At 39.2% G+C, this 19,260-nt stretch overlaps 1 protein-coding gene across 2 annotated transcripts in view; it reads left to right on the top strand.

Annotated features, from left to right (window-relative positions):
- The window catches only part of spock1 (SPARC (osteonectin), cwcv and kazal like domains proteoglycan 1), a 122,774-nt gene that overhangs the window by 68,554 nt on the left and 34,960 nt on the right, over window positions 1–19,260 (top strand). For both annotated transcript variants that reach the window (XM_082504155.1, XM_082504154.1), the window contains exons 3-4: window positions 1,526–1,571; window positions 11,053–11,133. In XM_082504155.1, coding sequence (XP_082360281.1) covers window positions 1,526–1,571; window positions 11,053–11,133 — 127 coding nt within the window. The remainder of the gene's footprint in view (window positions 1–1,525; window positions 1,572–11,052; window positions 11,134–19,260) is intronic.

Here is a 19,260-nt window from a genome sequence, read left to right as displayed (position 1 = left end):
TTTGTTCAGTTAAAGTCTTTGTTGTGGAGTCTGACAGCAGTGGGGAGGAAAGACCTGCGAAATCTCTCCGTCCCACACCGTGGGTGCCGCAGTCTCCCACTGAAGGAGCTGCTCAGTGCTGTCACAGTCTGCTGCATGGGGTGGGAGACGTTGGCCAACAGGGATGACAGCTTAGCCGCCATTCTCCTGTCACTCACCACCTCCACTGGGTCCAGAGGGCATCCTAGAACAGAGCTGGCCCTTCGGATCACCCTGTTCAGTCTCTTCCTGTCCCCAGCAGAGATGCTGCCGCCCCAGCAGACCACACCATAAAAGATAGCAGAAGCCACCACAGAGTCATAGAAGGTCTTCAGGAGTGGGCCCTCCACCCCAAACGACCTGAGTCTCCGCAGCAGGTACAGCCTGCTCTGCCCTTTCCTGTAGAGGGCGTCTGAGTTATGAGTCCAGTCCAGTGTGTTGTTCAGATGAACACCAAGGTACCTGTAGCTGTCCACAGCCTCAATGTCCATACCCTGGATGTTCAGTGGTTGCAGTGGAGAATGCTTGTGCCTGCGGAAGTCTACCACCAGCTCCTTGGTTTTACTGGCGTTGATCTGGAGGTAGTTCAGCTGGCACCAGTCCACAAAGTCTTGAGTCAGTCCTCTGTACTCCTTGTCGTCCCCATCAGTGATGAGGCCGACTATTGCAGAGTCATCAGAGAACTTCTGCAGGAAGCACTGGGTGGAATTGTGGGAGAAGTCTGCAGTGTAGATGGTGAAGAGGAACGGAGCCAGAACCGTTCCCTGTGGGGCCCCCGTACTGCAGACGACCCTGTCCGACACACAGCCCTGAGTCCTCACATACTGTGGTCGGTCGGTGAGGTAGTCCAAAATCCAGGTAGTGAGGTGATGGTCCACTCCAGAGTTCTCCAGCTTGTCCTTCAGAACCGAGGGAAGAATGACACTAACAAAGCATGACACTAACAAAGTCATCACTCTACACAGTGGGCTTATTACTTTAATTGCTCTACACAGCAGAAGATGTCTCTAACAAGGCAGGAAGTCTGCTCTTAATTGAACCAATGTATCAAATAGTATTAAAAAAGCCAGTTATTTTTTTATTTGAATATGTTCAGTTCATGAAGCTTTCCCTTTAACTCTAAACAAAACTGTGGTGAACAAAGACTTGTTCAAATAGAGTCATGAAAATCATATTTGACCAGTGTTAATTCATAATGGCTGTTAAATGTTATGCTGCTTTGTTTGTTCTTTGGAGCATATAACCTTCTTTACGCTCGAGTGTTTCTGCTGCAAGTTTCTATTTACATTTGTCCCTATTTTATTATCCGAACAAGCTCATACCATACATATTTTCTATTGAAATCAACAAAGAGACGAACAAAAAGAGAGAAGAATGGAAACAGGATTTCTCAGTAGTGACATTTAGCATTTGGTTTGTTTACTTTCTGTTCAATAAAATAATCTGTCCACTCTTCACATGTTTAGTTCTTTCATAACCCAATCGCTTCTGTTGTGTTTCCACTCAGGATGACTACTTCAAAAGCTGGGCACCTGCAAAGTCTCTCGATCAAGGTGAGTTTTGCTTTTTTGTGTTACTATAAATTTTTGTATTACTGTAAGCTGTATGTGAAACTACGGGTAAAAATGGAAAATTCCACTGCTGCTTTGAGTTCTAAGTTGATTTTAAACTAGTAAGTGATGCCTGATGCTATACCTTTTACCGTATACCGTATTATGTGTCTAATAATCTAAGTAAGCCAATCAGAAAGTCTAAGAAACATTAAATACTGGGAGTACTGGGAGAGATTTGTCAGATTTTGTCAAATTCAACAGATATAAAAAGTGCATAGTCCTCAAATTGAAGCTATTGCAAGGAGTATATTTGTGCTAAAATGCAGTATAGTATATTTAACCTTCTTTTAGCACACATACAGTCATGTCCAAAAGGAGTTTATTGTTCTGCTTGGGATCATGGTCCTGCTGCATGACCCAATTTGGACCTGCGTAGGTTTAGCTCCCAGACAGACAGCATCACATCTGACTCTAGAATACTTTGGGATACAGAGTAGTTCATGGTCCACTTAATGGCTGGAAGGTGTCCAGGTCCTTTAGCAGCCAAACAAGCCCAAATCATTACCTCTCCACCACCGTGCTTTGCAGCTGGTATGAGGTGTTTGTGCTGATTTTTTGTGTTTGTTTTTTTTTTTTTATCAAATGTGGCGCTGTGGTCAGACAGCTCCACTTTGCTGTCATCTGATGAGCTTTAAAAGAAACTAAATTAAACACTGTGTTTTGTCAATAGCACCCCAATAAAAGGACCCAAAATCGGGATACTCAGAGGCTGCGTAAAAGACCTAAATCATAATCTTTAATTGAAAGTTAGACATTGATTATGCACAGAAAATGAAACAATGAAGAAAACCAGAGGCAACTATTAAAAATAAAACCATAACACAGTATGTAGACAGTGTAATAAATATATAAATTGTTTGATAAATTAGAAATTAATACTGAAGGTCATCGACAAGTACAACTAGTTCAAAACCAGTAAATGTCAAGTGTTATAAAGAGATAATTTACGTCACTGAAACTTTATTGTGTGACTTGTGTTTGATGTTCACATTGCATTTACATGTTACCTTTGTATTTTAGCATTTTTCAGTAAAGATGCTAGAAGGACTCTGAGTTGCACTGTTGAGTGATTTGCTGCCAACAACCCAATAATCTCCCTTATGTAATACTCTTATTGTGCAGACAAAAATCCCTTTAGTTTATGTGTACTCATCTTTCTTTTGTCTTCTAAAAGCAAGTCTCCATAATGTGATTTGCAGCATTTTAGCAAGAATGCATCGCAAGTGGTGTCTAATTCTTAAAGTTAGGGTAGTTCTGCTGTTTTTTGACTGTGTGCATGTGTCTGGCCAAATGTTCTTTCTTTTGAACTGTACGTGCTGCTTATGGACTAGTATGGCAATAATGCCAAGTCCACTTTATCAGTCACAGTCAAGTGTGTAATGCTCTTAGACCCCCAGTAACTCTTGACTAACCTCAGTTATTACAAACACTAACTCACTTTCATTCACACTCACAGTCTTGCTTTACTTACGTATGCAGACGCACACACGCACTCTCACACCGAGGTAGTTTGTGGGGTTAATTGGACGGCAGCTTTTTGAACAGCGCACCAGAAATCTTGCTACCACTGAGCTTGTTCTGTTCTTTGCTGGCTTGGTTTTGCATATGTAGCACAGTAACTGCAACTCTTCAGGGAAAGACTTGCTGAGCAGGTTTATCTGGGCCAGCTCCTCGTGGATACTGAGCCTAATGAGAACAGCCTTGCCTCAGTGCATCAAATTTTGGTGATACTCTATTTTCTCAGAGATAAGTAAAAACAAAAGGTAAACAGAGCTTCATTCTCTTAACTAGGGACTCAGTGCTTGCTGCATTATGAATATTATTCTTTGTGCCAAAATCCAGGAGGAGTGAGGCCAGATTTAGGTGCTAAAAGAATTATATACTTGGCCAAAAAAAGGTACTGTAGTGCCACAACATCTGTATCACATTTCTTTCTATACCTGGAGGCACTGGTTTGATTTAACCTCTCATAGGATTCAATATTGATGTTGTCAGCTGTATATTATTTGCAACATCTTTCACCAAATTAGGCCGGAGACCAAACACAATAAACACAAGAGTGCTTCATTTCTCATTTCATTGGTGCTGACAGAGTAAACCCGAAGAGAAAGAACACTTACTGCACTGGCAAACTAAAGACATTCAGCATCTGTGTGGTTACTCATGTACACTCAAGCGAGGTGTTACTCTTTACTTGCTAGCATTTAGCTCCTGGTAATTATACCAGGGGTTTTAATTTTTATATGTCCAGCCATTTGTTTAAATTTAACCAACAGGGACATACTAGAACCAAAAGACAGACTGAAAAAAACAAAACAAAAAAACCCCAAGGTGTAGTTTTCCTTTAATTGCAACAAGAGTCAGTAAAGTTCACTGATTACATCATTTGTCTTTTACCATTTGTTACATTTTGTTTCGAAAGTGCTCCTTGATGAGACCACTAACATCAAACTGTCTACTCCATGCATGTGAGTCATTCTGGTTCAACACAGCAATGTGACATCTGTGCATTTATCTGGAGACTCATTGGGTGCAGCTGAAGCGCAGGTCATATTCATGCCAATTAAATACTGCACATACTTTTTTGTGCCGTATAATTTCTCCTGCAGCGCTGCACATCAGCTGCAACATGACTGCTCCCCTGCTGCAGAGCTCGAAACAGCCTGCCCTTTCTGCACTCCTTCAAACTGCACTCTGCAGTTACTCCCACACAAACAGCTCAGCTGGGAGTAATGGATGGCTAAATGATTAGGCACCAAATAAGTATGAGGAATCAATCTAACAATCTGGTCCTCTTTTGGGAATATTTGCTGTTATCACGTGCTTCTTCAGTCGGTCCAGTTTTCACCCAGCTGATACTGCAGGCATTTCATTCCTTACTGTAAACTTCACCTTTGAACCAAATCAGAGTATTGGATGTGAATGACTCATGATCTAAGCAAAACGGACTCCTCAACTATCTACAATTTTTAGTATTCAGAGGATTTTAGTTTTCCTTTAAGTTTTAAAATGAGGAATTAAAGTTGCCTAAACTGAAAGGTAGACAATAAAGATTCTAGGTAACACGGAGTGAATGTGAGGAACCACTGCAAAAAAAAAAAACGTACAAAATGATTAAATCTTATATAATCTAATGTGTGTGGTCAGATCGCTAATGATACTGAAATGACATGTGCGACCACAGCACTTGATTTGAGGTCAGTACAGAAAAAACAATACCGTGCACCTGCAGGTTTCACTTTGACTAATGAATCCCAGGTCGTCCTTGGAGACTAATCAGCAGCAGAAAGGTTGATTGGGGGAAAATCCAGTCCCTGATGAATCACTCTGCAATTAATGTTCACCTTTGTAGCATGGATAGCATGGATGAAATTAGTGTTATCACAAATGGCTTGTTTGTAATGCTGAGTCATCAAATCCACTGGTGCTAAATCTGTTTTCCAGACATGTCGTGCCTACTGAGTTCCCACAGATGAGTAGTTTTAAGGCTAAATGTTGTTAACTTGTTTCCATGGTGACAGTTCATTGATCTGCCTGATTTCTAGTCATGGATGAACTGTTTTGGCTTCTTTACATATCCCCCCAAAAAACTGTGTCCAATTAAGGATACAGTGACACAAGCCTAGAGACCAGTGAGTGACTCCTTGACAACCAAAGGCAACAAGAGAAAAATGTGTATTCTCCAACTAACTGCAAAGTGGTTGCTGGCAGTTGATTTGCAGTGAAATTCACTGCAAAGAAATATACAGGGCTGCACTAAAAACCTTTTGAGATTGCTTTGGTCCCTAGCAGGTTGCCGTGGTCACCTATAATTTTCTATAAAAGATGTACGATTGGCTTAAAACACTTCCCCACACATAGAGCAGTACTGGAATAGTTTACAGTTGCACTTTTTCAAGTTTATCTATTATTTAAGCAGTTACAAGGAGATTTTATGCACTTCTTTGCACTGAATTTCAGCAAACAATTTCTTAAATCAAACTCGTTTCAAGCTCCAAATCTGTTGTTTGCATGTGTTTAGTTCCTCACTGGAGGTTCTAACGCTGCAAAATTGGAAATATTTTTTGATTTTTTTTAACCTGTTATGTATTGTATAAACCCATTTGTAAATTGGCTAGATCATATAGATGTTGGTATCCTTAGCTAAAAGTAAACATTCAGCTCCTCAGATCTCACAAGTCATTTTTCTAAAAGACTAAAGTAGTCACAAACTTAACTATTTAACTTTAGGTTAAGTTTTAGGCAATTTACTAAAGCAGCTGAATTCTAATTCACTGCCTTTTCTTTAAACATTACCCTCATTTTGTTTTGTCCCTTCAATTTTATTTGTTCTCTTTCATATTTTCAAGATAATTTCCTTTTTCTTCCATCCTTTTCACTTCACAGCCCTGTGTATCTGCTCATTGTTTCTACACAGTTTTCTATTATTTCTGACGTATTGAGTTCATCACATGGAAATTACATAATATTGAACAATGGGTTACTGTTAATCAACATGCCACAGTGCCGTAAATACACGCACACATGCAGTTAAAGCCTGTGAGAGTTCATTGGTTGCTTTATTCATGCACCTTTAATTAATTTTTTAAAGAATTTGGTTGCTATTCTTATATTTTTGTGCATGTGCTCTTGTAGTCATGACTATTCGTGCTCGTTTTGTCAGTTTATTTTATTCTTTAAATTAAATTGTTAAAAAAAAGAATAACTCACCAACAGAACACCCCTCCTGCTTGTTAGTAGTTTATTAATTTTTAATTATTTTTTTTAACAGATAACGTTGAGTTGCTAACAAGTAAAATAAATAATTATGATAAAAAATTTTTATTAAAATAGTGCTTAGAAAAGTAAATGAGAAATGCAAATTTGAATTTGCAAAACAAATAATGTTCTTGATCAAAATGCACGTAGCGTGATACACAAAGAGAGGAATTAAGTTTGCAATTAAATGTGTCTTTAAAAAGCAAAATTTGGAAAAATCCCACACAGCAATTAAATGCTACAACCCTTCAGTCTCCCTTGTCCATGTGCCCAGATATTTTGCTGTGCATGAACTTGTTTCCATGGTGACCTGCCTGTTTTCTAGTCATGGATGGTTAAAAACTGTTAAAAACTGCCTCTTTACGTGTTGCACTTAATACAAAATTCTACAGCCCTCTGAGGAGGTAGGGTTGTGTGGGTTACACTGGCCTGAGTCCCAGACAGCTCAGCTCATCCTGTAGGTGGATTACATAGACATCTGCTGTACTCACATCAGGGCTTATGTTTCATAGTGTGCCAGAACGACCCCAAAATGGCCCAGGAACAATCAGGAAGAGGTTACTGAATATGAAACAAGATAAATGTTTTACCACAGAAGCCAAACCTCATGTTATTAAAACTACAAAAATAACTAGTCAAAATATTCTCAACTAAAGTTTCTCTTTCCAGAGTTTTAACAAAGATTATTTAACAAATAATATTTTTATTGTTATTATTTTGGTTAATTTGCTTCTTTTGTTAAGAAAAATTGTTTGAATTGATGTTTTATTTTGACAGGTACGAACACGACGCATGGGTTTGTAATTACTAGCACAGTTAATCGGTTATCAGAAAGGTAAATAGACTCACGCTTCTATAATGCTTTCATACTGTGTTTGAGCCACTCAGTGTTTTGTCACTACAGGCCTCGTTCACTTATTTACACAAGTGCTTTTTTCTATGCCTCAGTGCTTTTAACTGAATATTTGCACGCACTCATACTGATAAATGCATTTGGGTCAACATGCATACTATAGGTTGAACCACCAGTCTTCAAAGTGATAGGCAACCTGCTCTATCTCCTCAGCCATAGCTGCAGAATATTTGTAGCATTGCATTCAGAAACATTAATTTACAGCTGAGAAAATTCCATCTCAAAAAGAACGTGAGTTTGGTTTAAAAAAAACAAACTACTTTTTTTTTTTTTTGCACCAACGGTGACAGTACAGAGGCATATGAAGTCAGAGACAAGCTGGAAGACATGCATACACTTTAATTATTGTTTTTACTTTTCAAGCATGACTGCAGTGACCTGGAAAAAGAGTGACAGCCTACTACAGTGATTAAAATATCAGCCATGTCCTGACATTTACATTTAATTTTGTAGTATAAATTAATAAATTTTGTAGAAAAAATACATTCTGTTAGAGAGTCTCAAATATGGATCACACGTTTTTGTATTTACATTAATTTAGGCATGTGTTTTATTTCTTTTACTGAAACATTGTACTAACCAGTGTCTCAACATTCTCTCGCCTTGTTGTAACACACTGTGTACCATGTTTCAACTTATTACATATTACTGCCTGGTCTTCAGAATCCATCCAGTTAAACCTGAATCCTATATGTCCTCCAGGGCAGCTTAGACTTCTTCCAAAGTCAGACTGAATTATTATTTATAACTTTCTACATGTGCATTAATTTCAGTCCCATCAGTAATGGTTGGAGAGTTGTGCTTAACAGGCTTTTCAGCCCAAGTAGACAGACAGAGAGATGAGAGGAGAGGAGGAAGAGTCCTTGGCAGAAGATAACGGATGTGCTGTCAGCGAGACCAATGGTAGAAACAGTATTCTGGTTATTTGAATCTGGCTTCCTCCGTATGGGCTTGCCCAACAGATTTGTGAGCTTGTTATTGCAATGCATTATCCAGAGAGGGGAGTCAAAGGGAAGATTACAAATGCCAGACAGGGCCTCATTATCACAGCCAGTCCAGAGGAGCACAGGAGAGTCAAACTGGCACCAAGATACAACTAGAGGATGCAATACAAGCGCAGAAAAAAACAATACAATTCAAGTTGTCAATTTTCAGGTGTTTGCTACTTGTCTATTCTTATTAGTTTACATAATGAATTAGTGGTTGCTATGGGGACCGTTTTGGCAGCAGAACCCAAAGTCGTTTGCGAAGCACTCGGGTTTGGCAGTACCAGCGGCAAACAAAGCCTTGAAAATCTGGAGCTTCCAAATTGCCAATCGGCCTGATTAGACATGACACTGCGTTTTCCCAGCAGAGTGTTCGTCGTTGTTATATATTTCATCAGCTCTTTCTCCAATTCACTAAGTCGCAGTCTCTCTGAAGATATTCTGTCTGTCAGTTCCCATTTCTCATTGGTCCATCTTTAATCTTCTGTAACTCTGTCACTGCCTCTTAATACGTTCTCATAAACCCGCCTTTGATCTGCGCCTGGAGGAGCTAAAAGAATTAGAAAGAGGGAAACTGATAAGAGACATATAGGACAACAAACAGTCAGCACCTCAGCTCTGTGTATGAAACAGAGTGTGTGCTGGAGCAAGAACAAATATCTCATTTCGGTGTAATGTGCTAAGGGTTTGTTGCTCGCTCACCAGGCGTTCTTTAAACATTGTTTACCACTCTGATTTTAATGGCTTGTTGGCCACATCATAAAAAATGACTCAATATCCACGACCCTCAGCTCAGCCCTTATCTCGCTCTTTCAGAGGAGTGAGCTCTCGCCGTGTTGAGCCTCGGCACATAAAAGGGATTATCAACAAAAAAGCACAGATACATGCTACACTGATTTGAGGCATACACAGCAAATTAACCAGTCAAATACGCACACAGTGGAGGTAATCAATGATACCTGGAGCCTGCTGAGATGCAGAGGAAGTAAATACACACAGTCACACCGTGGGTATTGTTAATTCAATGAAGAGACAAAGCCAATCATAACAACAAAGCAATTAAATATCTGTGCAGCTGAGATGGAAAGACGTAAAGGTATGGAAGGCGCTAAAGCAGTGAGTAAGAAAGGACAAATGTCAGCAGACCACACAGAGTGGAGTGAATTATTACTGCCCCCCGCCACCAAAATCAACAACAAAATAAAGTGAACTGCAGTTATTTGAACGGTGCTGAACAAGCTGTTTTCAAGGAGAGATGCGCTCAGTAGTAGATCACGCAGACAGAGAGTCAAGTGAATGGGTGTGTTGTTGTTTTGATTCTGCCCTTCTTGCCCCGTGGCCACTAGAGACTCTGATGATAATTGTAAATTATAGGATAAATAAACTTCAGAGGATATGAGCAGGCAGTTGTTGCAAGCGATCATAGCAGGAGCCCTCGAGCTAAACGGCAGCACGCAAAAGTGACAGTGGCATCGGGGAGTATCGGGAGGGAAGAAGGCAGGGGAGGATACAAAAGATATATAGACATGAGGCCTACAGAGAACACTTGAGAGAGAGTGCCTGCAGAGAGGATAACTCAGAGATAAGAAAGTTTTCCCATAATGAGGAGGAGAGAAAGTCTGGCAAAAGGGAGAGAAGGGAGGAATAATGAACAGAGGGCATATTGACAAAAGTTGGACTAAGTTTTGCACACACACACAAACACCCACACCCTCTTTCCTGATCATTAAATACACTTCGTGGTCAGTCCCCACTCAAAAGTCTTGCTCGCTAATAAATACTGGAGATGGATGAGTTCGGAGAGTTAATCATTTCTGGGTGTTAATGTCACAGCCTACAGACAGACATGACAAACTCCCTGTAACTCAGTGTTTGGCTGCTCTGCTTCCTCCCTGAGGTAGTGCTGCCACTGGCTTCCTTCCATATGGGATGTTGTAGTGCTGTGAGTGTGTAAGAGCGAGAATAGTGTAGCAATTACTCTTTTATAATGAGGAGAATTCTGTCACTTTGCCTCCCTGCCAAATTTGCCAATGGAGTCTATAATGTATTTCTGGTGATTAAGAGGCATTATGTGAGGAAATACTTCTGGTCAGGTTGTAAATTGATTAAGCTAAAACACAAAGTAGGAGTGTAAAATATTGGCACACAGTCGCATTTGCCTTCTTTCTGAGAGTTTGACATGTTTGTCTATTAAGTACAGAACTGGAGATGAAGGGAATTACATTATAGTGGGGAAAATAATTATTTGATCTCCTTCTGAATAATTACGTTTTCTCACTTAAAAAGAAACGAAGTGTCTCTGATTTTATGGTAGTTTAATTTAAATGAAGAGAGACAGAATATCAACCAGTTTGCCAGTAAACATGGGAGAAGGTGCTGTTGAAACCAAAACTGAGATATCTGGCATCAACTCCACAAGGCATCTTTGGGGGAAGAGATAATTTCTCTTCCTGTGTGTGACCTCGAGAACACCATTGTGGGGATGCGGTTCTTTAGGTCATATCACGGAGATGGAAACATTGTGCGTTGAGGCTTTTTTGGTTCAAGGATGGGGCTGTGTACTGTAATATTATGGACGAGAACCTCTTTCCCTTAGCCAGAACACTGAAGATTGGTCATGGATGGATTTTCCAGCACAACAGTGACCCAAAACATACCACCAAGGCAACAAAGAAGTGGCTAAAGAATATGGTAAACTATTACTTTAACCATGAAAAAGCATTCTCTAATGAATTTGTCTTATGTTTATGATTTTTTCATTCAGAGCGAGTGGCTGAACCTGGCCGATATGGAGACCCAAGAACTAAAGCCCACTCCAGCTCGGCCAAAAAGACAGTACAGGATGGTGAGTTCTTATTTTAGTTTGTTTAGTTTCTATTTAAATCCATGGTAATATATGTTTTTCTATTGCTCCAGGTACTCTGAGCTACTTTTAGCTCATACTTGGTTGATACCATAACGATCCTGTCCTTGTAGATAGAGTTCATTTACCTATTCGGATTTAGCTGACTTGCTGTGTATGTATTATTAGGTTAGAATGATGTTGCTTCTCATATAGCTATACAGACTGATCACAGATTATAAGGTGCTTTGTGGACAGGCACTGATTTAGACAATAGACTGTGGCATTACTTTACATTGAGCTTAAACTGGTCTGATGTGTCTGCTGAAGTTTATGAATAACATCGGATATAATGCAAAAGTGTTTAATTAATTTAGTTCCCCAGCCCTGTTCAGCTTGATTACAAAGATGCCATGGTGGTAAATAAAAGATAAATAAAGCTAATTGCTTCATCTGAACTAGATGGATCACTGCATATTCACACAGAATGATCAAGCCTAGCCTCTTTCCTAACGAATAGTAATTTCAAGGTTTGTCTTCAGTACTAACATGCAGTTAGATCTTTAATACGTTGGATACAATTTTTGCAGTTTTTCCTCTGTGCACCACCACAGTAGATTGTGAATAAAATAATTGTGCAAAACACAAGGTCAGTTTGTTAAATAACATAAGAAGTGCTCCTATGTCCACTCGCCAGAAGGTATTGACAAGGCATAACCATGAAACTCACAGAATCATTTCAAGAGCATGCACCAGGGGAGCAAGTTGTAATGACCATCCCCTGAGAGTGCTTGTTATGCTGTGTGGAGGATTTGTTGTGCTACTAAAGATGCACAGTGCACCTTAAATGACAGAGTTGTTATCCAGTTACACATATTTTTATCTGTAATTCAGTACAAGATAAATAACACGGGAACACATAGTAATCCGCACTTTCTACGAAAAAGACCTGTGATGTTGTGAAACCCTGGATACATTTTCAGTACATTTTCACAGATGCATCTGGACGTCTGGTTATTTTTAGTTATTTACAGGTTCTTTTGTGTTTGATGTCATCTTGATGATGAAAGCAGTGTCACTGTATAACAATGCAGTGCTGCGTATCCTAAAACATGCTTTTGATTGGCTATACATTAGCTTCAAAACAGAATGATCATGGCTGTGAGTTGTAGGACCCAAAAAACTCAGTAACAGAGTAAAGTAAAGTGATTCACTGGTGCTGACCCTGTGTGGACTATTGGGAAATAAACTTCACGGATTTCCCATTTAAATGGAGCACAATATTTATTTGATTTACGCACTTTATGCAAAGTTGATATAAAGGACACGTTATTTGGCCATGTTAACTGCTGTTTGTGTAATTTTTTCTAGGAACAATAATAAGATGGTGAGATTAGTTACTGATAACAGGAGAGGAGACGAGATAAAAGCAGGGGGAAAACTGGGCTATATCTGTGTGAGATTATCCATGCTTGTACACACACGTGCACACAAACACACACTTCAGCTTCAGATTAATGAATGCCACAGTCTAGGACAGTGCAGAAACATTTAATTATCTCTGACACTGAAGGGTGGGGCAAGAGGTCAGATCTGTCCTCTGTGCATGTGTGCATGTTTGTGTATTCACGTGTGTGTGTGTGTGTGTGTGTGTGTGTGTGTGTGTGTGTGTGTGTGTGTGTGTGTGTGTGTGTACAGAAAAAAAAAAGGACGAGATCACAGTGTGTCAATGAGCCAAAAATCACACTGTAAGTCAAGCTTGTGGTCTTTCATTGTGACCTCTCCTGAAATTGACTAAAGGTCAAGCTGACACAAGCTACTTGTCTGGCAGCAACACATGGCCAGTTAAGTGCCTTGGGGATCTTCTTAAAGAAGAAGAAAGGAGACCACTTGACATTGTACAAGCATTAAAAAAAAGGTTTTTCCTTTTTTTTAAAAGAATTCTAGAGTGAATAAAATGGAAAAACTTCCCCTCCTGAATAGCTCCTTGCCATTCAAGCATCTGGTGCCCACAGGTGTAATGTCTATAATATTTCTTTCTTTCTTCCTTGCATTGCTTTGAAGAAAAGGAGCAAGGAAATTACAGACTGCATTTTACAAAACTGTGTAATGATGCAGGGCTTCAAAATAAATGCAAATGCTTGCTCATCACAGGTTTCATACTAAAATATTTAAAAAACAAAATACATTAAAATAAATTTTGACGCTAGATTGGAAAAAGATTGTGACAAACATGATGGTCCTCAGAGGATGAATCCCCTACTATTGTGCCGGAGAAGTTTGTACTTCCTTGAGGTTCACATTTGTGATTTTGAGGGAAATGACTTATCTTTGGAGTCAATGGACATAATTTGCAATTCACAGGTCCCTCAGATTATAATAAGCTATAAATTATAATCCACCAACCTGTCAAAATTCTACTCTGTGTGTTACATTGTTTTTTTTTTAAATACTTGATAAGCTGTACAATAGCCTGCTGTACCTAGATATTACAGGCCTGAACTGCTGAAGTTATCACTGCATAGCTATGTTGCCTAATAACTTGGTTTAACAGCTGTTATCAGCAGCTTGCTTCAGCTGACGTCCTGTTTTTATTTTCTCAGCGAGGATGCAACATGACCCCCCAGCTTCTACATCTAGCATTGTTTGAACACTTTAAAAGTGTGTCTCCATCCCAAACTAGACAATTTCATGCATATTCTATGTTATTTTTGCTCTGTTCTTCACACCAACAGTAAAAACTATAAACATGCTTCAAGCAAGACAGGCTAGGTAGCTTTGGCATTAACTTTGTTTCATCCGTGACTATTAACAACTTCCACCAGAAATTAATGTCCTCTAGTAGGCATGTTGTCCTTAAAAGCATCTTTGTGCCTTTTCTTTGAAGCTGTCTTCAAGGACTCTTTGATTATTTTCTTTCATAGTGTCCTTTTAGAATTGTTTTGCTGCCAGCCACAGCTTCACAAAGCGTCCTCTTTTAGGGATTTTCACAATAAAGTGTGTATATGTGTGTGTGCATATAATGGTTGTTTGGCAGTGATGAATATTCAGCTTGTAAGTGATAGTCAATAGCCTCTCTCTCTAGATATTTTTCTTCCGTAAGCCAATGTGCTCTCTGACATTCAAACTGTAGCAGCCTGTTTATCTTCTCCATTCCTCAGTTACATCCACAATAATATGATTTGCCCATGTTTTCAATAATTAATTTTCTGGATGGTGATTCTGCTCTTTCCCTGTGCTGTCCCCAAGGCTCTCTGTGCTTGCTTTCATCCCTCTATCACTCCTCTCTGACATCTTTTGCTCTAGAACCTCTTTGAGGCCAAATAGTAAGATCCCGAGGAATGTTCACAAAGCATAGAGGGAAGATTTTAATCTCCTATTGATATGTTTGTCTATCTCCCTCTCTTTTTCCCCGTCTTGTTTTTATTTCTAACCCTCTAAGGCAAAAGAGAAGAAACACCTTTTTAATTAGTGTATCAAAGCCTAAAAGTGGTGCTCATATTTCTAATAAGAGTTGTGAATTTGTCCTTTGGGAATGTTTTTTGGAGCTCTTGTTTATTTAATTTCAAGCTTATGTGTTATTAGGAAAAAAAAAGTGGTTAACACGTTTACCTAACAAGTCAAAGATCCCTGGTTCAACCCCAGGTGGAAACACATCACTCGGGGGTTGCGTGAGGATACATCTCATGTAAATATCTGCCATGTCAAATATGCAGAGCTATCTGCTGTGACCTCTAGTGAATAAGGGAGCAGCCGAAAGTAGCTGTTTATCTGAGGAGCACAAACAATGGCGAGCAATTGAGAACAGAATGAATAAAGGAATATACACATCCATACACAAAGGTTACTAAAAATATCTGGCTGACCCATGTAAAGCTCAACAACAATTAAATTGAGGTTACGGTCTGTTCTCTGGCAGGGCTTGCTGGGATTGTGGCCTCTACTATTGGACTCTATCTTTATTACCCAATCACTGCACTTCACCCTGGCATTCATCCAGTATTAGAGGACACAAGAGGAGTGTTTTATCTTCCACCGCTTCTTTTCTAGGAAGTTTTACCTGCCTCTTAAGGAACATTAAAGTTTTAAAAAGAGGGACAAAAAGTCTTGCGAAGACAAAAACGTAAGCAAGTAGGGTCATTTACTGTCAGCTCTAATTGTGATAACATTTTACAGCCACAAGTACAATGTGCTTTTCTGCCAGGAAGGGTTGCAGCAATTAAATAGCTACAATTTATGTATGGGATTGAATCTCCTGGAAAATGAGGAGACTGAGGACATTAAACCTCCATATCTGCAAGTTTCATTTTTAAATAATGACTACAACAATGTCATCACTTTACTACAGTTGCCAGATTTTATCTCTTGAAAAAAAGCAGGGAGTTTAAAATCACTGAAATCCTCTTCCCGTATCCCTCTGGGCATATTCCTCTAAACCAGGGATTTCAAACTTTTGATCTGTGGACCACAAGAACGCTTTGCAAAGTGTGAAAATTGCAGAAAACGAGGGAATAATTTAGAGCAATTATGGCTCGAAAGGTAGAGCAGGTTGTCCACTAATCAGAGGATTGGTCAAAGTGTCTTTGGGAAAGGTACAGGTTCCTAAAATATGTTCATCAAAAGGGTTTGTGCTGAGAAAAGCACTGTATGCATAGTAATAACTGTTTGGTGGATAAAAGTAAAAGAGAACTCTAAAAAAGCAGTCTGTTTACCTTTTTTTTTCTTTCTTTTTTTTTTTTACTTCTCCCTGTGTTTTAAAAATGCATAAAGTCATGAGTTTGGTTTTCCAAACGATTGCATCTGAGACAGAGAGGTCTGAATTATTAGCAGCATGCAGGTAGTATTACAATCTTCTTACCAAAAGAGACATCACCCATGGCTTGCCATACAACACCGAAATAATGTGGTTGAGCCAAGAAACAATTCCAAGCATTTGAGTTACATCAGCAGAGAGTAGTATCACAGTGGACTGAACGCTGAAAAACTGAGACGTTTTGTTATAATTGGACACCTTTCTTGAGACATCAGGAAAAGTTAATTATCGCCTGTTTTTATAAGCAAATAAATCATTACGCATCTAATCTATAGTTATTTGAAATAATAATCATATAATAATAATCTTATAGCACTAGAACTTACTAAAATATGACAGATGAGTATGAGACCCACTGTTATCAGAATCAGAATCAGCATACTTTATTAGTCCCTAAGGATTTGGATATACATAGAACACACACGTATGAAAAAAAAATATACTGCATCTTTAAAAGCTTGCCATATAAGCACAAAGTGAATCACTGCAGTCATAATTCAATTCTTTTGTCAGTTATATGAGAGCTGAAAGATGGTATTTGAGATATACTGTAACAGTATGTAACATAGTGAACAGAGTGATGGAAGTATTGGGTTTTATTATTATGGCTTCTGAAAATTAATGCGTGAGGCATTTATTAAAACTAGAGTGCATAAAAGACGTGCCACTTAGACAAAACATTAACACAATGATTTATGTGTATGCTGAGAGCTGATTAATCTCTCACCGATAGACATATATGGATATTATTTATACATGATCTTAAAGAGGGTGACTTTGATCCTAATGTTCACTCAGTTGAGCTTATCTTTCCTACTAAGATGCAGCACAACATTTGATTTCAGCAGGTAATGTGTTCTCTTTTATGTGTTTGCTGTGCTCTCTGAGCGTGAGCTACCAACCAGGGAGTATATTGATCCTCACTACACTATATAAAAGCAGATCTGACCAGATGGGAGTGGGGCTGATGTTGGGTTTGCAGTGTTCAAAGCACTACAACAGCCATGCATTGTTTATGTATGTGTAGGCCAAGAGATTCTCAAAGGCAGATTCTTAAAAGTCGTAGAGTTTGTCCATTGAGGAAGCTCAACTTTGCCATCATTGTACACTTTAAAACGCTGAATTCCATGCCACAAGCCCCACAAACTAGTGTTTATATACAAACAATGTTTGTTAATGACAGGAAAAAAATAAATATGCCAATCTTGAATTCAAACGGAGGGCATTTGTTAATGCTCTGCAGGCATCTTGTGCGTTCTTCACCCTCAGCTACAGCTCTGCCAGCTCTTCCATCTGTCTCATCCCAACAGACTGGTAACCCTTCACCCGAGGGGAATCAGTCATCCCTACATATGGCCAAGGACAATGGCTAAACAAATTAGTAGTGGTGTCTGTGAGTAAGACTGTTGCTCTTCTGCAGAAATGGTTAGCGTCACACAAAGAACACACACATGATTTGCTCCATATTTTTCTCCTTTATGAGTTCTCAGTTGTAAAGCAAAGCATGGTTTATCCACTGCGCGTGTCATACAATGAATCATATTTACTTCATGCTCACAGACGAGGACCAGATTTTTTGCACTTTCTGTTTCTTTATGGAAAAAATCATATCCGCAGCAGAGAGTGGGTTTATTTATAGAGATGTGGTAAAAATTGAACATTTTAAAGTAAAATCACTTTTACTAAGTGCAATTTGATTGTTACTTGTGCATTTCGACTTATACTTGAGAAATACTTGAGAAAAGCAGAGGAGAGACTGAAAGAGAGGTGGCAAATGTGCTGCAGTGCGCCTGCATTACAATTGATTGGCCGGTTTAACCACCAGTGCTGCTCACTCAAGCTTTAAATAGATGGATAAAACTCTCTGTCACCCAGCACTCTTTTAGTCGCTTCTTCTCTTCTCTGCCTTCTCTCCATCCTCTTTATCCTGTCATCTTCTCTTCTCTTTTCAATATCTTTTTTCTTTCCTTTCCTTAAACTTTCATCCTTATCTTGGCTCCTCTTTCTTCCACCTTCTCCTGCTTTATTCACCCTTTTTCTCTTTTCCCTTGTTTTTTCTTGTCCTGGTTTCACTTAATTTTTATCTACTGTAATTCTTCACCTATCCAAAATACTCTCAACACCAGCTGAACACAATATTTCATTTGGACTATCATTGTCTCTATAAAGTGACTTCTTACTGTTTACTACATAAAACTTACATATGATAGGATCCTCTGTGATTGGGAGTATTTAGGTGTCCCTTATTTGTATGTGTGTGTGTGTGTGTGTGTGTGTGTGTGTGTGTGTCTGTTTTCCAATTTATCTAAGAGTGGAGGTCGCCCAATGATCCCAAATTGTCCTCCAATCCTCTGTTAACCAGGTACCTATCCACCCCCTCTTTCCTCCATCCTTCCTCTGTCACTTTCTCCTCGTTTCCTTCATCTCTCATTTCCTTGCAGTGGTAATGCCATCTTTCAGCTAAGTGAAATAAGATGGGTTTCTTCCAGTGCTGATAGATGGAGGTGAGGACAGGCCCCCAAATCAGCAGGCAAAAGAAGCACATTGCACAACAGACAGCTATCAGGAGGGAGGTTGACCTTCCATCTCTCTCTGCATTCTGGAGATTACAAGAGGCCATGCAGGCTTATAAATGTATTTTTGCATCTGTGCATGCGTTTCACGCATTGTAAGGAGGAAGAAAAGTGTGCTGCTCATTTATGACAGATGTCTACAGGGGACTATGAATCTCTTTCCTTGAGACTATCTAAGCTTCACCATCTTTAGTGTTTGGTTTGTACATTTTCCTCAGAGATAAAGAAAGCTCTTCCATAATATCTGACAGCTCCAGATATTCACAGTAGCACATGTTTACAATTTATATACATAGCTGTTTTATATATTTTCCCCAAAGATTGTTGAGATTGCAGCACCGTGTTCGGACTTCTGGACAATTTAATGATGATAAAGTATAATGCAAACCGTAGCGCGGTGTGTGATCAGGTCAGAAACTACTTGATGTTGGCATCAGACACCAGCTGTGGCTCAAACACAACCCATTAGTTTCCTAATGGAGACAAGGCCGCTCTTGTTTTATGATGTTAGCAGCCTCATGGTAATGACTTGTACATAATGCTGGGCTTTGATCTATACACTTTGTACTCACTCTTAATTAACTTAGGATTTGAAATCATTTTTTGTCCACTCACTGCGGGGACAGCATGCAGTCTCCGTATGCGGTTTAAGAACCCGCTCCGTCTTTGATCTCATTTTATTAGCTTTGTCTTGTCACTCGGGTTTGTCCATTTTAAGGGCTTTCATCTTTCTTTTATACATAT

The sequence above is a fragment of the Aulonocara stuartgranti genome, assembly GCF_965226115.1.
Source record: "Aulonocara stuartgranti genome assembly, chromosome: 2".
NCBI lineage: Eukaryota > Metazoa > Chordata > Actinopteri > Cichliformes > Cichlidae > Aulonocara > Aulonocara stuartgranti.
Note: the sequence above shows the minus strand (reverse complement) of the source record. Positions and strands in the feature narration are given on the sequence as shown.